The sequence below is a fragment of the Oncorhynchus mykiss genome, chromosome 16 (genome assembly GCF_013265735.2).
Source record: "Oncorhynchus mykiss isolate Arlee chromosome 16, USDA_OmykA_1.1, whole genome shotgun sequence".
NCBI lineage: Eukaryota > Metazoa > Chordata > Actinopteri > Salmoniformes > Salmonidae > Oncorhynchus > Oncorhynchus mykiss.
The window spans coordinates 45,910,595-45,932,425 of NC_048580.1; the positions used below are offsets into that span (position 1 = coordinate 45,910,595).

At 43.7% G+C, this 21,831-nt stretch overlaps 1 protein-coding gene across 1 annotated transcript; it reads left to right on the forward strand.

Moving 5' to 3' along the window:
• Positions 1 to 11,670: 11,670 nt before the first annotated feature.
• LOC110492123 (partner of Y14 and mago B) lies at positions 11,671 to 21,624 on the forward strand. Its single transcript, XM_021566157.2, has 3 exons — positions 11,671 to 11,825; positions 19,986 to 20,079; positions 20,221 to 21,624. Exons 1-3 carry the CDS (start codon positions 11,786 to 11,788, stop codon positions 20,705 to 20,707), a joined length of 621 nt encoding a protein of 206 aa, XP_021421832.1. The 5' UTR covers positions 11,671 to 11,785; the 3' UTR covers positions 20,708 to 21,624.
• The last annotated feature ends 207 nt before the right edge of the window (positions 21,625 to 21,831 follow it).

The window sequence follows — 21,831 nt, forward strand, 5'->3', positions numbered from 1 at the left end:
CATATTATGGCAAGAATAGCTCAAATAAGCAAAGAGAAACAACAGCCCATCATTGCTTTAGGACATGAAGGTCAGTCAATCCAGAAAATTTAAATCACAAAAACACTCAAGGGCTATGATGAAACTGGCTCTCATGAGGACCACCACAGGAAAGGAAGACTCAGAGTTACCTCTGCTGCAGAGGATAAGTTCATTAGAGATACCAGCCTCAGAAATTGTAGCCCAAATAAATGCTTCACAGAGTTCATGTAACAGACACATCTCAACATCAACTGTTCAGAGGAGACTGCGTCAATCAGGCCTTCATGGTCGAAATGCTGAAAAGAAACCACTACTAAAGAATACCAACAAGAAGAAGAGACTTGCTTGGGCCAAGAAACACAAGCAATGGACATTAGACCGGTGGAAATCTGTCCTTTGGTCTGATGAGTCCAAATTTTAGATGTTTGGTTCCAACCGCTGTCTTTATGAGAGTAGGTGAATGGATGATCTCTGCATGTGTAGTTCCCACTGTGAAGCATGGAGGAGGAGGTGTGATGGTGTGGTGGTGCTTTGCTGGTGACACTGTCAGTGATTTATTTAGAATTCAAGGCACACTTAACCAGCATTTCTACCACAGAATTCTGCAGCGATACGCCATCCCATCTGGCTTGCACTTAGTGGCACTATCATTTGTTTTTCAACAGGACAATGACCCAACACACCACCAGGCTGTGTAAAGGCAATTTGACCAAGAAGGAGAGTGATGGAGTGCTGCATCAGATGACCTGGCCTCCACAATCACCCAAACTAAACACAGATGGCGCCAAAGAACATGGCCAACGTTTTACAGTTGAAGTCGGAAGTTTACATACACTTAGGTTGAAGTCATTAAAACTAGTTTTTCAACCACTCCACACATTTCTTGTTACAAACTATAGTTTTGGCAAACTGGACTATATTTAGTAACTTAATTTGAAGATATGGTGATTGGGTATAAATAGGGGTTTGGCAGACTAAATTTCCCAAAAGTTAGACTCTTGCCACACACCAACTAATTTTCTCAGCTTCAGAAGCATCTGCATTCACCACATTTTGTGTGGTATCCTTAGATACAGTTTAAGATGGAAGTTTACATACACTTAGGTTGGAGTCATTAAAACATATTTTTCAGCCACACAAATTTCTACTATAATTTTGGCAAGTCAGTTAGGACATCTACTTTGTGCATGATACAAGTAATTTTTCCAACAATTGTTTACAGACAGATTATTTCACTTATAATTGTATCACTGTATCACAATTCCAGTGGGTCAGAAGTTTACATACACTAAGTTGACTTTGCTTTTAAACAGCTTAGAAAATTCCAGAAAATTATGTCAGGCTTTAGAAGCTTCTGATAGGCTAATTGACATCAATTGAGTCAATTGGAGGTGTACGTGTGGGTGTATTTGAAGGCATACCTTCGAACTCAGTGCCTCTTTGCTTGACATCATGCGAAAATCTAAAATCAGCCAAGAACTAAAATAATAATAATTGTAGACCTCCACAAGTCTGGTTCATTCTTGGGAGCAATTTCCAAATGCCTGGAGGTACCACGTTAATCTGTACAAACAATAGTACGCAAGTATAAACACCATGGGACCATGCAGCCATCATACCGCTCAGGAAGGAGATGTGCTCTGTCTCCTAGAGAAGAACATACTTTGGTGCGAAAAGTGCAAATCAATCCCAGAACAACAGCAAAGGACCTTGTGAAGATGCTGGAGGAAACAGGTACAAAAGTATCTATATGCACAGTAAAACAAGTCCTATATTCACATAACCTGAAAGGCTGCTCAGCAAGGAAGAAGCCACTGCTCCAAAACCGCCATAAAAAAGCCAGACTGCGGTTTGCAACTGCACATGGGGACAAAGATTGTACTTTTTGGAGAAATGTCCTCTGGTCTGATGAAACAAAAATATAACCTTTTGGCCATAATGACCTTCGTTATGTTTGGAGGAAAAAGGGGTGAGGCTTGCAAGCTGAAAAACACCATCCCAACCGCGAAGCACAGGGGTGGCAGCATCATGTTGTGGGGTGCTTTGCTACAGGAGGGACTGGTGCACTTCACAAACTAGATGAAATCATGACGAAGGAAAATTATGTGGATATATACAAGCAACATCTCAAAACATCAGTCAGGAAGTTAAAGCTTTGTCGCAAATGGACAATGACCCCAAGCATACTTCCAAAGTTGTGGCAAAATGGCTTAAGTACAACAAAGTCAAGGTATTGCAGTGGCCATCACAAAGCCCTGAACTCATCCTATAAAAAATGTGTAGGCAGAACTGAAAAAGCTTGTGCGAGCAAGGAGACCTACAAACCTGACTCAGTTACACCAGCTCTGTCAGGAGGAATGGGCCAAAATTCACCCAACTTATTGTGGGGAGCTTGTGGCAGATTACCCAAAAAGTTTGACCCAAGTTAAACAATTTAAAGGCAATGCTACCAAATACTAATTTTGCATATGTAAACTTCTGACCCACTGGGAATGTGATGAAATAAATAAAAGCTAAAATAAATAATTCTCTCTACTATTATTCTGACATTTCACATTTCCTGACATTTTTGGTGATCCGAACTGACCTAAGACGGGGAATTTTTACTAGGATTAAATGTCAGGAAATGTGAAAAACTGAGTTTAAATATATTTGGCTAAGGTGTATGTAAACTGTACATTCTCCCAACCAATTGTGCTATTTTGTTAGTTTTTTAGTGTTTTGTGCAACTTATTTTTTTACTTATTGTGTGCATAATGTTGCTGCTACCATCTCTTATGACCAAAAATAACTTCTGGACCTCAGAGCGATTACTCACGGCGGACTGGAAGAAACTTTTTCCTTTAATGAGTCCGACTAGAAGGATATCCTGCTTTCAATGGAAAAGGCCCAGACCCCCACCTTTTGGTGTTGAAAAGACACATGAAAAGGGGCCGTAGATCGGGCAGCCTTCTGAAAATCCGTTGGCGAGCGAGTAAACTCCCACTGCCATCCGTTCTTCTTGCTAACATGCAATCATTGGAAAATAAAATTAATGACCTACAATTAAGATTATCCTACCAACGGGACATTAAAAACGGTACTATCTTATGTTTCACCGAGACGTGGCTGAACAACGATATGGACAATATAGAGCTAGCGGTATTTTCCATGCATCGGCAGAACAGAGATGCTACCTCTGGTAAGACCAGGGGTGTGGGTGTGTGTCTATTTGTCAGTAACAGCTGGTGCGCAATGTCTAATATTAAAGAAGTCTCGAGGTGTTGCTCGCCTGAGGTAGAGTATCTTATGATAAGCTGTAGACCACACTATCTACCAAGAGAGTTCTCATCTATATTATTTGTAGCCATCTATTTACCACCACAGAATGAAGCTGGCACTAAGACTGATCTCAACCAACTCTATAAGGCCATAAACAAAGAAGAAAATGCTCACCCAGAAGCGGTGCTCCTAGTGGCGGGGACTTTAATGCAGGCAAACTTAAATCAGTTTTATCCCATTTTTACCAGCATGTCACACGTGCAACCAGAGAAATAAATCCTAGACCACCTTTACTCCACACACACAGATGCATAGTTCTACCCCCACCCTCCATTTGGAAAATGTGACCATAATGATGTCCTCCTGATTCCTGCTTACAAGCAAAAACTAAAGCAAGAAGTACCAGTGACTCGCTCAATACGGAAGTGGTCAGATGACGTGGATGCTACACTACAGGACAGTTTTTCTAGCACAGACTGGAATATGTTCAGGGATTCATCCAATGGCATTGAGGAGTACACCGCCTCAGTCATTGGCTTCATCAATAAGTGCACTGACAACGTCGTCCCCACAGTGACTCTACGTACATATCCCAACCAGAAGCCGTGGATTACAGGCAACATCGGCATTGCGCTAAAGGCTAGAGCTGCCGCTTTCTAGGAGCGGGAGACTAATCCGAAAGCATATCATATCAAATCAAAATCAAATGTATTTATATAGCCCTTTGTACATCAGCTGATATCTCAAAGTGCTGTACAGAAACCCAGCCTAAAACCCCAAACAGCAAGCAATGCAGGTGTAGAAGCACGGTGGCTAGGAAAAACTCCCCAGAAAGGCCAAAACCTAGGAAGAAACCTAGAGATGAACCAGGCTATGAGGGGTGGCCAGTCCTCTTCTGGCTGTGCCGGGTGGAGATTATAACAGAACATGGCCAAGATGTTCAAATGTTCATAAATGGTCATGGTAAAATAATAATAATTACAGGCAAAACAGTTGAAACTGGAGCAGCAGCACGGCCAGGTGGACTGGGGACAGCAAGGAGTCATCATGCCAAGTAGTCCTGAGGCATGGTCCTAGGGCTCAGGTCTTCCGAGAGAGAGAAAGAAAGAGATTTACACAGGACACCGGATAAGACAGTAGAAGTACTCCAGATATAACAAACTGACCCTAGCCCCCCGACACATAAACTACTGCAGCATAAATACTGGAGGCTGAGACAGGAGGGGTCAGGAGACACTGTGGCCCCATCCGATGATACCCCCGGACAGGGCTAAACAGGAAGGATATAACCCCACCCACTTTGCCAAAGCACAGCCCCCACACCACCAGAGGGATATCTTCAACCACCAACTTACCATCCTGAGACAAAGCTTACCATCCTGAGACAAGGCTGAGTATAGCCCACAAAGATCTCCGCCACGGCACAACCCAAGGGGGGGGGGGGGGGGGGGGGGGTTAGAGGCAGAGAATCCCAGTGGAAAGAGGGGAACCGGCCAGGCAGAGACAGCAAGGGCAGTTCGTTGCTCCAGAGCCTTTCCGTTCACCTTCACACTCCTGGGCCAGACTACACTCAATCATATGACCCACTGAAGAGATGAGTCTTCAGTAAAGATTTAAAGGTTGAGACCGAGTTTGCGTCTCTCACATGAGTAGGCAGACCATTCCATAAAAAATGAGCTCTATAGGAGAAAGCCCTGCCTCCAGCTGTTTGCTTAGAAATTCTAGGGACAATTAGGAGGCCTGCGTCTTGTGACTGTAGCGTACGTGTAGGTATGTACCAAATCAGAGAGATAGGTAGGAGCAAGCCCATGTAATGCTTTGTAGGTTAGCAGTAAAACCTTGAGATCAGCCCTTGCCTTGACAGGAAGCCAGTGTGGGAGGCTAGCGCTGGAGAAATATGATCACATTTTTTGGTTCTAGTCAGGATTCTAGCAGCCGTATTTAGCACTAACTGAAGTTTATTTAGTGCTTTATCCGGGTAGCCGGAAAGTAGAGTATTGCAGTAGTCTAACCTAGAAGTAACAAAAGCATGGATTACATTTTCTGCATCATTTTTGGACAGAAAGTTTCTGATTTTTGCAATGCTACGTAGATGGAAAAAAGCTGTCCGTGAAACAGTCTTGATATGTTCGTCAAAAGAGAAATCAGGGTCCAGAGTAACGCCGAGGTCCTTCACAGTTTTATTTGAGACGACTGTACAACCATTAAGATTAATTGTCAGATTCAACAGAAGATCTCTTTGTTTCTTGGGACCTAGAACAAGCATCTCTGTTTTGTCCGAGTTTAAAAGTAGAAAGTTTGCAGCCATCCTTATGTCTGAAACACCGTCTTCTAGCAAGGGCAATTTTGGGGCTTCACTGTGTTTCATTGAAATGTACAGCTGTGTGTCATCCGCATAGCAGTGAAAGTTAACATTGTGTTTTCGAATGACATCCCCAAGAGGTAAAATATATAGTGAAAACAATAATGGTCCTAAAACAGAACCTTGAGGAGCACCGAAATTTACAGCTGATTTGTCAGAGGACAAAGCATTCACAGAGACAAACTGATATCTTTCCGACAGATAAGATCTAAACCAGGCCAGAACTTGTCCGTGTAGACCAATTTGGGTTTCCAATCTCTCCAAAAGAATGTGGTGATCGATGGTATCAAAAGCAGCACTAAGGTCTAGGAGCACGAGGACAGATGCAATGCCTCGTCTGATGCCATTAAAAGGTAATTTACCACCTTCACAAGTGCAGTCTCAGTGCTATGATGGGGTCTAAAACCAGACTGAAGCATTTCGTATACATTGTTTGTCTTTTATGGTTATTTATGAAACTTTTGAACATCTTGGCCATGTTCTGTTATAATCTCCACCCGGCACAGCCAGAAGAGGACTGGCCACCCACATAGCCTGGTTCCTCTCTAGGTTTCTTCCTAGGTTTTGGCCTTTCTAGGGAGTTTTTCCTAGCCACCGTGCTTCTACACCTGCATTGCTTGCTGTTTGGGGTTTTAGGCTGCGTTTCTGTACAGCACTTTGAGATATCAGATGATGTACGAAGGGCTATATAAATAAATTTGATTTGATTTGATTCAGGAAGGCAGTGAGTTGCTGCGCTACAGCCTTCTCTAACATTTTTGAGAGGAATGGAAGATTCGATATAGGCCGATAGTTTTGTATATTTTCTGGGTCAAGGTTTGGCTTTTTCAAGAGAGGCTTTATTACTGCCACTTTTAGTGAGTTTGGTACACATCCGGTGGATAGAGAGCCGTTTATTATGTTCAACATAGGAGGGCCAAGCACAGGAAGCAGCTCTTTCAGTAGTTTAGTTGGAATAGGGTCCAGTATGCAGCTTGAAGTTTTAGAGGCCATGATTATTTTCATCATTGTGTCAAGAGATATAGTACTAAAACACTTGAGTGTCTCTCTTGATCCTAGGTCCTGGCAGAGTTGTGCAGACTCAGGACAACTGAGCTTTGAAGGAATACGCAGATTTAAAGAGGAGTCCGTAATTTGCTTTCTAATAATCATGATCTTTTCCTCAAAGAAGTTCATGAATTTATTACTGCTGAAGTGCAAGCCATCCTCTCTTGGGGAATGTTCCTTTTTAGTTAGCTTCTGCGACAGTATCAAAAAGAAATATAAGAAATCCTGTTATGCCCTCAGACGAACCATCAAACAAGCAAAGCGTCAATACATTATTAAGATTGAATCCTACTGTCGGCTGTGTCACGCCCTGACCTTAGTTATCTTTGTTTTCTTTATTATTTTGGTTAGGTCAGGGTGTGACGAGGGTGGTATGTTTGTTTTTGTCTTGTCTAGGGATTTTTGTATATCTATGGGGTTTTGGTATGTCTAGGTAAATGTAGGTCTATGGTGGCTGTTTATCGTTGTCTCTGATTGGGGATCCTATTTAGGTTGCCATTTTGGTTTTGTGGGTTATTGTCTATGTGTAGTCGCATGTCAGCACTCGTGTTTATAGCTTCATGTTCGTTTTGTTAGTTTGTTTAGTGTTCTTTGTTTTAAGAAAGAAGAATGTATTCATCTCACGCTGCAACTTGGTCTCATCGTTATGACGAACGTGACAGGATGTGGCAGGGCTTGAAAACTTTTACAGACTACAAAGGGAAACACAGACGCAAGCTGCCCAGTGACACGAGCCTACAACACGAGCTAAATGCCTTTTATGCACGCTTCGAGGCAAGCAACACTAAAGCATGCACGAGAACACCAGTTGCTCTGGATGACTGTGTGATCACGCTCTCGGTAGCCGATGTGAACAAAACCTTTAAACAGATCAACATTCACAAAGCCGTAGGGACAGACAGATTACCAGGACATGTACTCAAAGCATTGGCGGACCAACTGTCAAGTGTCTTCACTGACATTTTCAACCTCTCACTGACCCAGTCTGTGATACCTACATGTTTCAAGCAGACCACCATAGTCCCTGTGCCCAAGGAAGCAAAGGTAACCTGCCTAAATGATTACTGCCCCGTGGCACTCACGTCGGTAGCCATGAAGTGCTTTGAAAGGCTGGTCATGGCTCACATCAACAGCATCCTCCCGGACACCCTAGACCTACCAGAGCCACAGATGACGCAATTTCAATCGCACTCCACACTGCCCTTTCTTACCTGGACAAAAGGGACACCTATGTGAGAATGCTGTTCATAGACTACAGCTCAGCGTTCAACACCATAGTGCCCACAAAGCTCATCACTAAGCTAAGGACTCTGGGACTAAACACTTCCCTCTGCAACTGGATCCTAGACTTCCTGACGGGCCACCCCCAGGTGGTAAGAGTAGGCAACTACACGTCTGCCACGCTGATCCTTAACACTGGGGCCCCTCAGGGGTGTATACTTAGTCCCCTCCTACATTCCCTGTTCAGCCACAACTGCGTGGCCAAACATGACTCCAACACCATCATTCAGTTTGCTGACGACACAACAGTGGTAGGCCTGATCACCGACAACGATGAGACGGCCTATAGGGAGAAGGTCAGAGAACTGGCAGTGTGGTGCCAGGACAACAACCTCTCCCTCAATGTGAGCAAGACAAAGGAGCTGATCGTGGACTGCAGAAAAAAGCGGGCCGAACAAGCCCCCATTAACATCGACGGGGCTGTAGTGGAGCTGGTCGAGAGTTTCAAGTTCCTTGGTGTCCACATCACCAACGTACTATCATGGTCCAAACATACCAAGACAGTCGTAAAGCAAACATACCAAGACAGTCGTAAAGAGGGCATGACAAAACCTTTTCACCCCCAGGAGACTGAAAAGATTTGGCATGGGACCCCAGATCCTCAAAAGGTTCTACAGCTGCACCATTGAGAGCATCCTGACCGGTTGCATCACCGCCTGGTATGGCAACTACTCGGCATCTGACCGTAAGGCACTACAGAGGGTAGTGCAAACGGCCCAGTACATCACTGGGGCCAAGCTTCCTGCCATCCAGGACCTTTATAATGGGGCGGCAGGGTAGCCTAGTGGTTAGAGCGTTGGACTAGTAACCGGAAGGTTGCGAGTTCAAACCCCCGTGCTGACAAGGTACAAATCTGTCATTCTGCCCCTCAATGACGGCCTGTTCCCAATTTGTTCTTAACTGACTTGCCTGGTTAAATAAAGGTAAAATAAAAATTAAAAAATAATAATAGGGGGTGTCATAGGAAAGCCCATAAAATAGACTGTTATAGACTGTTTTCTCTGCTACCGCACGGCAAACGGTACTGGAGCTCCAAGTTTAGGACCAAAAGGCTCCTCAACAGCGTTGCCATAAGACTGCTGAACAATTAATAAAATTGCCACTGGACAATTTACATTAACCCCCCTCCCTTTTGTACACTCACTGTTTATTATCTATGCATAGTCACTTCACCCCCACCTACAGTGCCTTGCGAAAGTATTTGGCCCCCTTGAACTTTGCGACCTTTTGCCACATTTCAGGCTTCAAACATAAAGATATAAAACTGTATTTTTTTTGTGAAGAATCAACAACAAGTGGGACACAATCATGAAGTGGAACGACATTTATTGTATATTTCAAACTTTTTTAACAAATCAAAAACTGAAAAATTAGTAACATGTGTTATTTCATAGTTTTGATGCCTTCACTATTATTCTAAAATGTAGAAAATTGTAAAAATAAAGAAAAACCCTTGAATGAGTAGATGTGTCCAAACTTTTGACTGATACTGTACATTTAAAAAAAAATAAAAAAAAATAAAAGGGCACACTCATTATGCATCGCCCGATGCCCTGGGTGAGTTATCCTTTTAGGACCAACGGAATGTTCTCAAATGTGCAAACTCAGCTCACTACGGGCACGGGCGAACACATCCACAGACTACACACTCTCCCTCCAGCATCTGAACCCCATCATCTGTTGCACTCCTGTAGAGAAATTCCATCTCAACCCTCCCTGTGTCCAAGCTGCCACTGCCACATTCAGAAAGATGTCCCCTGTCCCCTTCAGGATATTCTCACCGCATCAAATCTCAGCCCTGCGACCTCCTTGCTGGCCCCCATTGCCCCCAAACCGGTTCATCCAGCTCCTGGATCCAACCTCTTCAACCTGAGGTGTGTTGAGTTCGCTTGAACGTTTGCTACGTTGCAGAACGGTTTGTACTGAACGACACATTTCATAAAAATGTTCTTGAACAGACTTTTAGGTACATTTGCTCCCATTTGGTGGGTGTGGTGTGGGTTGAAGCAATCAGTGACATATTTATAGGGCAGTGCCTTTGCTGACAGCATTCCCCAACCCATAACCCAACCCCCCAGTACCGTTTCCATGCATTTGAAGGTTCCAGAACGTAAGAACATACTGTACGCATCCCTGGCCTCCCTTGCGGGATGGTTTTGCTGTGCCAGGACTACCCACAGTTTAGCTCAAAGCTGATTGACTAATTATTTTATAAAAAACAAGGGAGGCCATCAATCAATCAAATGCTACGGCGACAACATGCCATATTAATTTTGTCCAGACAGAATGTACATAGGTCATCAGTCTCTAAGGTGCAGGGTAGAGTACCGGGTGGTAGCCGGTTAGTAACAGTGACTAAGTTCATGACAGGGTACTGGGAAGAGGCGGGATAGTGGTGACTATTTAACAGTCTGATGGTCTGAAGATAGAAGCTGTTTTTCAGTCTCTCTGTCCCAGCTTTGGTGCGCCTTCTAGATGGTAGCAGGTTGAACAGACCATGACTCTGAGGTCCTTGATACTCTTCTTGGCCTTCCTGTGACACTGTGTGCTGTAGATGACCTGGAAGGCAGGCGGTATGCTCCTGGTAAAGCGTTGGGCTGACCGTACCACCCTCTGGAGAGCCCTGCATTGTGGATGGTGCAATTGCCATAGCATAGCATACATCCCGACAGGATGCTCTCAATGGTGCATCTGTAGAAGTTTGTGAGGGTCTTAGGGGCCAAGACACATTTCTTCAGCCTCCTGAGGTTGAAAGGTTACTGTTGCGCCTTCTTCACCACATTGTCTGTGTGGATGGACCATTTCAGATGGTCAGTGATGTGCATGCCAACGAGCTTGAAAGTTTTCATCCTTTCCGCCGCGCCTTTGATGTGGATTGGGACGTGTTCTCTCTGCTGTCTCCTGAAGTCCACGATCAGCTCTTTCGTTTTCTTGACTTTGAGGGAGAGGTTATTTACCTGGCACCACTCCGTCAGGGCCCTCACCTCCTCCCTGTAGGCTGTCTTGTCATTGTTGGTAATCAGGCACTGTTGTGTCGTCTGCAAACTTGATGATTGAGTTGGAGACGTGCATGGCCACGCAGTCATGGGTGAACAGGGAGTACAGGAGGGGGCTGAGCATGCACCATTGTGGGGCCCCGTGTTGAGTATCAGGTGTTGAGTGTTAGGTATCAGGGGTTGTTGCCCACTTTCTCCACTTGGGCCCGTCAGGAAATCCAGGACCCAGTTGCACAGGGTGGGGTTCAGACCCAGGGCCCAGAGCTTAGTGATGAGCTTGGAGGGCACTATGGTGTTGAAGGCTGTGATGTAGTTCATGAATTCTTACATATGTATTCCTCTTGTCCATATGGGATAGGGCAGTGTGCAATGCCCTGACAACACAGCTTGGGATGTCGTCTGGGCCGGCAGCCTTGTGAATTCTCTGTATTGCCATCAATATGTAGAAGACTTATGTTAACTAGCTGGCTGGCGTTCCCCATGACATAAAGTTTGGCTAGACAGCAAGCATTTTAGCCAGGTAGCATAGGACAACAACAAATAAAAGCGTGTATTGTATAACAGAGTGATAGACCGTTTCATCAACATAAAAGAGAGGAGGATGGCATTGGCGTTTCTCTAAGTAGGGTGAATTCACATGCTTTTTCTACTTGCACACACACACACACACACACACACACACACACACACACACACACACACACGCCATGTTGACTTTACGTCGATTGGACAACATTCGGTTATATTTTTGGGGCAGCTAGGAAGACATCACTTCCTGTCATTTCTACCAGCCAACGGAAATAGATAATTGAGCAAAATGGCTCAAATGGCAACCCCCTATGTTGAAGATGAATCTGGTAAGGCTGATTTAAGTCCGAACTCTAATTAAATTATTGTTGGAGTGTGAGAATAAATACAGTTTAGAATTACTAACCCGTTTGTCTTTACGTCGCTTCCCCAGAGCAGTAACCCAGCAACGCTCGCGTTATGGCGCGAACAAATTGTCCAAGCGTGCTGCTTCTGGCTAACCAGTTAGCGTAGATAGCTAGCTAACAAACACACTAGTTAACGTAGTTAGCTAGTTACCGGATAGCTAGCGTAGCCAACGTTACTAATAGATAATGTCTAGTTAATAGCTATGTCGTACCTATCTTACGTCAGCTATATGGGACACTATATTCTGTTGGCTAGCCTAGCCAAACTAGGGCGCAAAAGTACCTAACTAGTAGTAGTAGCCCTAGTCTGATTAATCAGGCTTAAATACACAATTGGCATATACAGCCTGAAACATTGGTGCAAAATCGTGTAAATGTTCCTTACGAGTCAGAATGTTGAATACAATTCTGAATCGGGGAGGATAGCGAACAATCCACATATTTTTTGTGTGTAACGTTACATTTAATTGTTCGGATTTCAGTCTTTAAAAAAACATCGAAAGAAGTGTGGATTGTTTTCCATCTTCCCCTTATTCAAAATATGCCATTTTCATTGTCATCATGGCATGCTCGGTGCAATAGCTATTAACGAAGACCCGAATATTCAATATAAAACTAACTTTACCTTGGTGCCGAACCATATAACGTTACCCACTGGCTCTCTAAAAAGTCTGGTAAATAATACTTTCCTATGGATATTTTCTCAAATTTCGAGCAGCTGAAAGGCAAACCGCACAAACAACCGGTAGAGTAAGTTCAAATGTAATTTTATTCAACGTTCTCTTGTAAGTAACATTTACACGATTCTGCACGTTTCAGACGTTCCGCAACGTACCATATTAATTGTGTACTACAGCCTGATTAATCAGCACAATAATTTACTGTTAAGGAGTGTAGTCCAGCGGTTTTCAAACCTCTCCTCGAGGACCTCTAGACGTTTCACAATTCATAGCCAAGGGATTTAAAAAATATATATATATTTTTTTGTAAAAAAAATAATATTTAATATTAAACATACAAATACTTGCAGTGAAGCCTCTCAACAACTACACCACATTAGTCATCTAATAGCCTCCCATCCAGAGCAACACACAGAAGCAACCAGGGTCAACACCCTGCTTAAGGGCACTTTGACAGATCTCCCACCAGCCCTCCAAGATCCCCCCCAGACATTTCCCCAAGAGCTGGCTCCCCCATGCACCAACAACCAACAAAATGAACAAAAGGGAAAGACAAAAGAAAACGGAAAACAGCAATGCAAAAAACAAAAGACATCAAGGACAACAAAAATCATAACAGCAAGGTCAACTGAATATGTTTGACTGCATGTATGGCACTATTTACATGTATGTGTGTGCATTTGAATGAGAGTGTGTGTATATTGCATGTGTACAAACACCTGTACTGCATCAGCCTCAGGCAAACCTTCATTAACTGTAAAAACACTGCCCCTCAGTGTCATTCAAACTTACTTTTTGTTATGTTTTGTTTTGACTTTATTTATTTTTACTTGTATCTTTTTTGTCAAGGGATTGATTATTAGTTGAGAAGTTTAATTAGGCATGCTAGCTGTGGAATAGTTCAAATACATGGAATGGCTAGGGTTCCCAGAGAAGAAGTTTGAAAACCCCTGGCCTAGTCAAACTGCATGCTGTGCGTAGCTTGTCAACGCGCTGTGCGCGCTGACCAACGAGAAGTAGGACTATTCCTGATCTGGCACATCTGCGTGTCATGTTTTTTTGATATGCAGGGTGAATTTGATAATTTCGTAATGAAGACAGCGATCACTTTTACTACTAACACTGCATGGTTGAAGCAGGAGAAGAATGTCAACTTCCAAATGGTCTAAACCATGTGTACTCAACTCTTACCCTACGAGGTCCGGGGCCTGCTGGTTTTCCGTTCGACCTGATAATTCTTCATCGTTGATGAGGTTTAACGGCGGTTGGCATCCAATATGTTGCGTTATCGCAACCTACTAGACTGGAGTACAACTCCCTTAGACTTTGCTTGAAAAAATACAGAAATAAGCATACCCTACCATCTATTACTACACTCACAATTTTTTTTTTTTTTTTAAATAACACCACCCTACTCCACTATTTCAATCCATTTACTCTTTCCTCATACCAACAACCTGAAAGGATGGGACATCACCACTTAACACACCCTGTAACTCTTCTGATGTCAAGTCTCACACACCCAAATACCTCTCTGCAGCTGCCACCACAACCTACATTTTCTGCGACTTACATTCCATCCCTGCTGTATAGTTGATAACCATTGCTATAAACGCTAAAAATCCAATCTTACTGAAACAATATAGATCACTTGTTGGCCTATTCTTCTGTACTGGTACAGATCTACTACTCACACCACTCCTCTCAGGATACCTCCCCCTTGACCCATCTTCCTCTACTTTCTTCAATGCCTCAGCATATGACAACTTCTGCGCTACTCTACCCCTGGAAACCTCAAACTACCTCAATCACACAGGACATTTCTGATCCCCAGCCCCATGAGCAACCCTACAATTAATACATACCTCTACTTTCCTCAATGGTACACATTCCTTTGTCTCATGCCCTTCTGCACACTTCTCACACTTAGGAACCTCCCTCTTACACATTGCTGCCACATGCCCATAAGCTTGACACCTGTAACAACGTAATGTATTCGGCAGTAAAGCTCGTACAGGATGACTTACAGTATATATTTCCAACATTTTTAACCGACTCAAGCTCACCGTCTTCATCCCTCTCTCTCTTAGACCTCCTCTGCCTCTCTTTTCCCCCCACTGCACTTCTCCTGACATACATCTTGTTCTTGCTTTCTCAAGGGACGCCATTTAACCGGCTGTCACAATCTAAGGTACAATCAGCACAAACCCCTCGGGATGTAGCGCACATCCCACTTATAATGCAGCTGCTTTGTCTTGATGTTATTCTTTATCAAAAGCTACCGCTACGCTCTTCCAACCACCATCCCTGTGTCGATAGCTTACCTGATTATTACCTGATAATTAATTGTACACATCTGGTGTCCCAGGTCTAAATCAGTCCCTGATTAGAGGGGAACAATTAAAAAGGCAGTGGAACTAGCTTTGAGGTCCAGAGTTGAGTTTAAGAGGTCTAAACCATTATATTATGAGACAGGTGAAATCCAAAGTTGTGCTATATATATTTTTTAATCTGTAAAATTGACACCATAGACATATACACAGAGAGAGAGAGAGAGTCAGCTCAGACAGATCCAGCTCAGAGGCCCCTCATGAGCTCCATCGGCAGCAGATTTGAATGTGGAATTGAAAATAATTGTTTAAATCAAATCAAATTTTATTTGTCACATATGCCGAATACAACAGGTGTAGTAGACCTTACCGTGAAATGCTTTCCTACGAGCCTTTAACCAACAATGCAGTTCAAGAAATAGAGTTCAAGAAATATTTACTAAATAAACTAAAGTTTTTTAAAAATGACCACAATAAAATTACATAACAATAACGAGGCTACATACAGGGGGGTACCAGTACTGAGTTAATGTGCAGGGATACTGGTTAGTCAAGGTAATTTGTAAAGTGACTATGCATGGATAATAAACACCGGGGGGGGGGGGGCAGTCAGTCAATGTACTTAGTCCAGGTGGCCATTTCATACATTTTTCAGCAGTCTTATGGCTTGGGGGTAGAAGCTGTTAAGGAGCCTTTTGGACCTAGACTTTTGGACCTAGACCTTTTGGACCTAGGCTCCGGTACCGCTTGCCGTGTGGTAGCAAAGAGAACAGTATGAACAGTCTTTTTGGGGGCCTTCCTCTGACACTGCCTAGTAAACTCAGCAAAAAAAAGAAATGTCCTCTCACTGTCAACAACATAACAAGATTCAACAACTGAGACATAAACTGAACAAGTTCCGCAGACTAACAGAAATTGAATAATGTGTCCCTGAACAAAGGGGGGGGGGGGGGGGTCAAAATCAAAAGTAACAGTCAGTATCTGGTGTGGCCACCAGCTGCATTAAGTACTCCAGTGCATCTCCTCCTCATGGACTGCACCAGATGTGACAGTTCTTTCTGTGAGGTGTTACCCCACTCTTCCACCAAGGCACCTGCAAGTTCCCGGACACCAATCTGGGGGGAATGGCCCTAGCCCTCACCCTCCGATCCAACAGGTCCCAGACGTGCTCAATGGGATTGAGATCCGGGCTCTTCGCTGGCCATGGCAGAACACTGACATTCCTGTCTTGCAGGAAATATCGCACAGAACGAGCAGTATGGCTGGTGGCATTGTCATGCTGGAGAGACATGTCAAGGTGAGCCTGCAGGAAGGGTACCACATGAGGGAGGAGGATGTCTTCCCTGTAACGTTGAGATTGCCTGCAATGACAACAAGCTCAGTCCAATGATGCCGTGTCGCACCGCCCCAGACCATGATGGACCCTCCACCTCCAAATCGATCCCGCTCCAGAGTACAGGCCTCGGTGTAATGCTCATTCCTTCGACGATAAACGCGAATCCAAGACAAAACCGCGACTTGGTGTTTTGTTACACGTGGTCTGCCCCTTCGAGGACAATCAACTGTCCGTCCTGTCTCCCTATAGCACTTTCTTTGGCGTCTCACAGTACGGACATTGCAATTTATTGCCCTGGCCACATCTGCAGTCCTCATGCCTCCTTGCAGTATGCCTAAGGCACATTCACGCAGATGAGCAGGCACCCTGGACATCTTTCTTTTGGTGTTTTTCAGAGTCCGTAGAAAGGCCTCTTTAGTGTTCTAAGTTTTCATAACTGTGACCTTAATTGCCTACCGTCTGTAAGCTGTTAGTGTCTTAACGACCGTTCATATATGTCCTGGATGGCAGGAAGTTTGTCCCCAGTGATGTTCTGGGCTTATGCACTACCCTCTGTAGCGCCTTACGGTCAGATGCCTTAGCAGTTGCCATACCGGGTGGTAATGCAAATGGTCAGGATGCTCTCGATGGTGCAGCTGTAGAACCTTTTGAGGATCTGGGGACCCCTTCCAAATCTTTTAAGTCTCCTGAGGCGGAAAAGGTTTTGTCATGCCCTCTTCACAACTTTCTTGGTGTGTTTGGACCATGATAGTTTGTTGTTGATGTGGACACCAAGGAACTTGAAACTCTCGACCTGGTCCACTACAGCCCTGTCAATTTTAATGGGGGCCTGTTCGGCTTTCCTTTTCTTATAGTCCACGACCAGCTCCTTTGTCTTGCTCACGTTGAAGGAGAGGTTGTTGTCCGTGCACCACACTGCCAGGTCTCTGACCTCCTCCCTATAGGCTGTCTCGTCGGTGATCAATCCAACCACTGTTGTGTCGTCAGCAAACTTAATGATGGTGTTGGAGTCATGCTTGGCCACGCAGTCGTGGGTGAAGGAGTACAGGAGGGGACTAAGCACGCACCCTGAGAGGCCCCAGTGTTGAGGATCAGCGTGGCAGATTTGTTGTTGCCTATCCTTACCACTTGGGGGCGGCCCATCAGGAAGTGCAGGATCCAGTTGTAGAGGGAGGTGTTTAGTCCCAGGGTCCTTAGCTTTGTGATGAGCTTTGTGGGCATTATGTTGTTGAACGCTTAGCTGTAGTCAATGAACAGCATTCTCACATAGGTGTCCCTTTTGTCCAGGTGGGAAAGGGCAGTGCGATTGAGATTGCGTCATCTGTGGATCTGTTGGGGCGTCATCTGTGGATCTGTTGGGGCGGTATGCGAATCGGGGTGGGTATCGGGTTTCCGGAATGATGGTGTTGTGAGCCATGACCAGACTTTCAAAGCACTTCATGGCTACCGACATGAGTGCTACGGGGCAGTAATCGTTTAGGCAAGTTACTTTCGCTCTCTTGGGCACAGGGACTATGGTGGTCTGTTTGAAACCATGTAGGTATTACAGACTCTCAGGGAGAGGTTGAAAATGTCAGTGAAGACACTTGCCAGTTGGTCTGCGCATGCTTTGAGTACACGTCCTGGTACTCCGTCTGGCCCTGCGGCTTTGTGAATGTTGACCTGTTTAAAGGTCTTGCTCACATTGGCTACGGAGAGCGTGATCACACAGTCGTCTGGAACAGCTGGTGCGTGCTTGCTTCAGTGTTGCTTGCCTCGAAGCAAGCATAAAAGGCGTTTATCTCGTCTGGTGTATTGATAATTGATGAAGCCAGTGACTGATGGGCTTTTCTCCTCTATGCCATTGGATTAATCCTAGAACATATTCCAGTCTGTGCTAGCAAAACTGTCCTGTAGCGTAGCATCCGTGTCATCTGACCACTTCCGTATTGAGCGAGTCACTGGTACTTCCTGCTTTAGTTTTTGCTTGTAAGCAGGAATCAGGAGGATAGAATTATGGTCAGATTTGCCAAATGGAGGGCATAGGAGAGCTTTGTATGCGTCTCTGTGTGGAGTAAAGGTGGTGTAGAGCTATAAAAAGATATATTTTTTTAAGAAAGTGTTTTAATTATTAATCAAAAATTCACCTCTGGTTGCACATGTAAGATGCTGGTAGAAATTGGGTAAAATGGATTTGTATGTCAGCGTTCAAGTCCCCGGCCACTAGGAGTGCCGCATCTGGATGAGCATTTTCTTGTTTGCTTTTGGCCTTATACAGCTCGTTGAGTACGGTCTTAGTGCCAGCATCGGTTTGTGGTGGTGAATAGACTGCTACGAATAATATAGATGAGAACTGTCCTGGTAGATAGTGTGGTCTACAGCTTATCATTATGTTTTCTACGTCAGGTGAGCAATACCTCGAGACTTCTTTAATATTAGACATCACGCTCCAGCAGTTATTGACAAATAGACACACACCCCCGCGCCTCGTCTTTCCAGACCTAGATGCTCTGTCCTGCCAATGCGTGGGTAACCCACCCAGCCACATCTCGGTGAAACATAAGATATTACAGTTTTTAATGTCCAGTTGGTAGGATAGCCTTAATCATAGATTGTCCAGTTTGGTTTCCGATTATTGCACTTTAGCCAATAATAAGGAGGGTAGTGGTGGTTTACCTACTTGCCAGCGAATTCTTACAAGGCACCCCGCCCTCCTCTCCCTTTTCTCTTGTCTTTTATTCACGTGGATGACAGGGATGTGGGCTGGGTCTCGACTAAGCAGTATATCCTTTGCGTCAGACTCATTAAACAACAACTTTATGCAACAACTCTTAGTGCATCATATCAATTCGTTCTTCTAATCAAACTGAAATGTATCGGAGAGCAGGTATCTTGGTCATGTATTGAATCGTCTTGAAAGGGAAACTTGTACATCCCTAGACAGTATATCTTTAGCATTACCGTCTATGAATGGGCTATAGTAGTAGTAGCAGCAGCAAGTGGCACATTTGAAATGCATTAGCCAGCTAGCTAAATCTTTGTAAGTTACCTATAGTCTCTACCGTAATGTTAGCTAGCTAGCCAGTAATCCAGTGTCAATTTGGCTGGCTAGCGACTAGAAAACATTAAATTATGTTAGATTGTTCTCGATCCTGTTCTTGTTAGTGCCGATGCAAATGTGGCTAGCTAATGCACTGTAGATGAGTGGTGCTGGAGCGCCAAGTCTTGGACCAAACGGCTTCTCAACAGCTTCTACCCCCAAGCCATTAGACTGCTGATCAATTCATAAAAATCGCCATCGGATAATTTACATTGATCCCCCCCATCTTGTACACTGCTGTTACTCGCTGTTTGTTTGTTATAGATTACCTCTACTAGCCTGTACCCCTGCACACTGACTCGGTACTGGTGCGCCCTGTATATAGCCTCGTTATTCTTATTGTGTTACTTTTTATTATTACTTTTTATTTTAGTCTACTTGGTAAATATTTTCTTCTTGAACTGCACTGTTGTTTAAGGGCTGATAAGTAAGCATTTCATGGTAAAGTTTACACTTGTTGTATTTGTCGCATGTGGCAAATAAAGTTAGAATTTATTAAATTTTTATTTGTATATTGTTGTAACACACACACACACATCCATGTTTTATCAAGCCTGAGTCGACCAGCTGAGCAAAACACATGAATTGGTTCAAATGTAAATGCTTGGTTTTCCGTGAATTTGTAATGTTTGCTCATGTCTGCGCCTCCTGTTATAGGGAAATACATTGCTGCTACACAGCGACCAGATGGAACCTGGAGAAAGCCTCGGAAAGTGAAGGATGGTTATACCCCTCAGGAAGAAGTCCCTGTGTAAGTAATTCTACCGGACAGTGACCTCTGTCAAGTCAACCTTTATACTAATTTTGTATTTATTTTGATAGAAGCCTCTGCTGTAAAATAGTTGTTTCCTGTTTCCTATTTTCCTCTCTGCGAATCTGTCTTTGTTTTCAGCTACGAGAATAAATTTGTGAAGTTCTTCAAGGGCAAGCCCGACCTGCCACCAGGTATGAGCCCCGGAGATGAGGCCCAGGCAAGGCAGCAGCAGCAGGGGATTCCCGGCATTGCAGAGAGTGAGACAGCTGGGCTTTCCAAGACAGCCAAGCGAAACATGAAACGCAAGGAAAAGCGCAAGCTGCAAGGCCCGGATAGCAATGTGGAAGCACTTATCAATGCTGTTGAGAATGTGGCGATTGCAGAGGGCGGTGACAGTGAGATGCCTACATCTAACCCAGCTGAAGCTACTAATGACCATTCAGGAGCAGCAGCAGAAAAGGCCAAGAAGATCAAGAACCTGAAAAAGAAGTTGAGGCAGGTTGAGGAACTGCAGCAGAAACTGGACTCTGGGGAGATCAAGCAAGCTACAAAAGAGCAGCTGGATAAGCTTGGGAGGGCCAAGGCCATACAGGATGGGTTGCTGCAGCTTGAAGAGGATTCATGAGATTAAAAAGGTTGTCAAAAGGGCAGCAGACGAGTTGTGGAAGTTAGACTGTTGGAAAATACATACACCAAGTTCTACCAGAAATGGATATTTACAGCTGCATTGATGAGCTTCCCTTAAACATTTTTCTGAGATTTGGTGTTATCAGACAGCCAATCAACATTAACTTTGGCTTTGGAATACCAAGTGTACATAAACCTAACACCTCAAGTTATGTTGTTGACAAGAACTGATCAAGCTTTTCCCACACTTTCTCCAAAACCAATGAACAAACAACAATGAGACAGCCATGTTTTTTCTCTTCATTTCAAATGTACTTTTAAAACAATTGAACTGATCCCGTATGCTTGTATTGGCTATTAACTTATTGGCCATTCATAGTTGTAATAGCATTTATTGTTGTGCTCAGTATTTTTACTGTGCATTTTTTTTTTTTTACCTTTTATCTCTCAAGAGAATTGCATAGAATATTATTTATTGCATTAAAGATACAGAAAGCCCCTATTCAAGAGAATGCCATTTTGTTGACCTTTCTGTGCACTGAAATGATACACATTTTCCCAATGATTGGATGATTTGAAGTACAGTTTGAATTTGTGTACATAATGAAGTGATTCATGGTTTACAACATTAACATCACTCATATGAAAGGATAGTTTTAAATAGATAGCTCCCTCTACAGGTGAAATCAGGCAAAACCGGTTTCAGTGGAAACGACAAATGCTATCTCCCCCTGATTACAGGGCATAGGGAGGATTGTTGTGGTGACATGGAGAAGCCGAAATGTAACATTGATGTGTTAATGGTTCTTTTTATATAAACATACTAATTAATGGTTGTCTCGGAATGGAAATGTGGTTAGTTGTTTTTCTCTCATAGGACAGTTAAAAAATAAAATAAAAATATGATTTACATTACAGGAGGAAGAGGTTTTTGTCTCATAGACTACATGGTATTTATGGAGAGAAACGTAGTCATTCAGAAACAAGAATCTTGATCGAGCAACTTAAAAGATACATTTTGTAACTCTATCACACATGGTCTTTCCCTGGTAGTGAATCACTACAATGTTACATTGTTCATTAACTTTGCAATATTAAATGTATTGAAGACACCATCTGTAT

Excerpts from the sequence above, each read along its gene's own strand:
- LOC110492123 (XM_021566157.2), top strand. The coding sequence starts at position 11,786 with ATGGCTCAAATGGCAACCCCCTATGTTGAAGATGAATCTG. Across the intron at positions 11,826-19,985 it reads CTATGTTGAAGATGAATCTG|GGAAATACATTGCTGCTACA; the intron begins GTAAGGCTGATT and ends CTCCTGTTATAG. Across the intron at positions 20,080-20,220 it reads CCTCAGGAAGAAGTCCCTGT|CTACGAGAATAAATTTGTGA; the intron begins GTAAGTAATTCT and ends CTTTGTTTTCAG.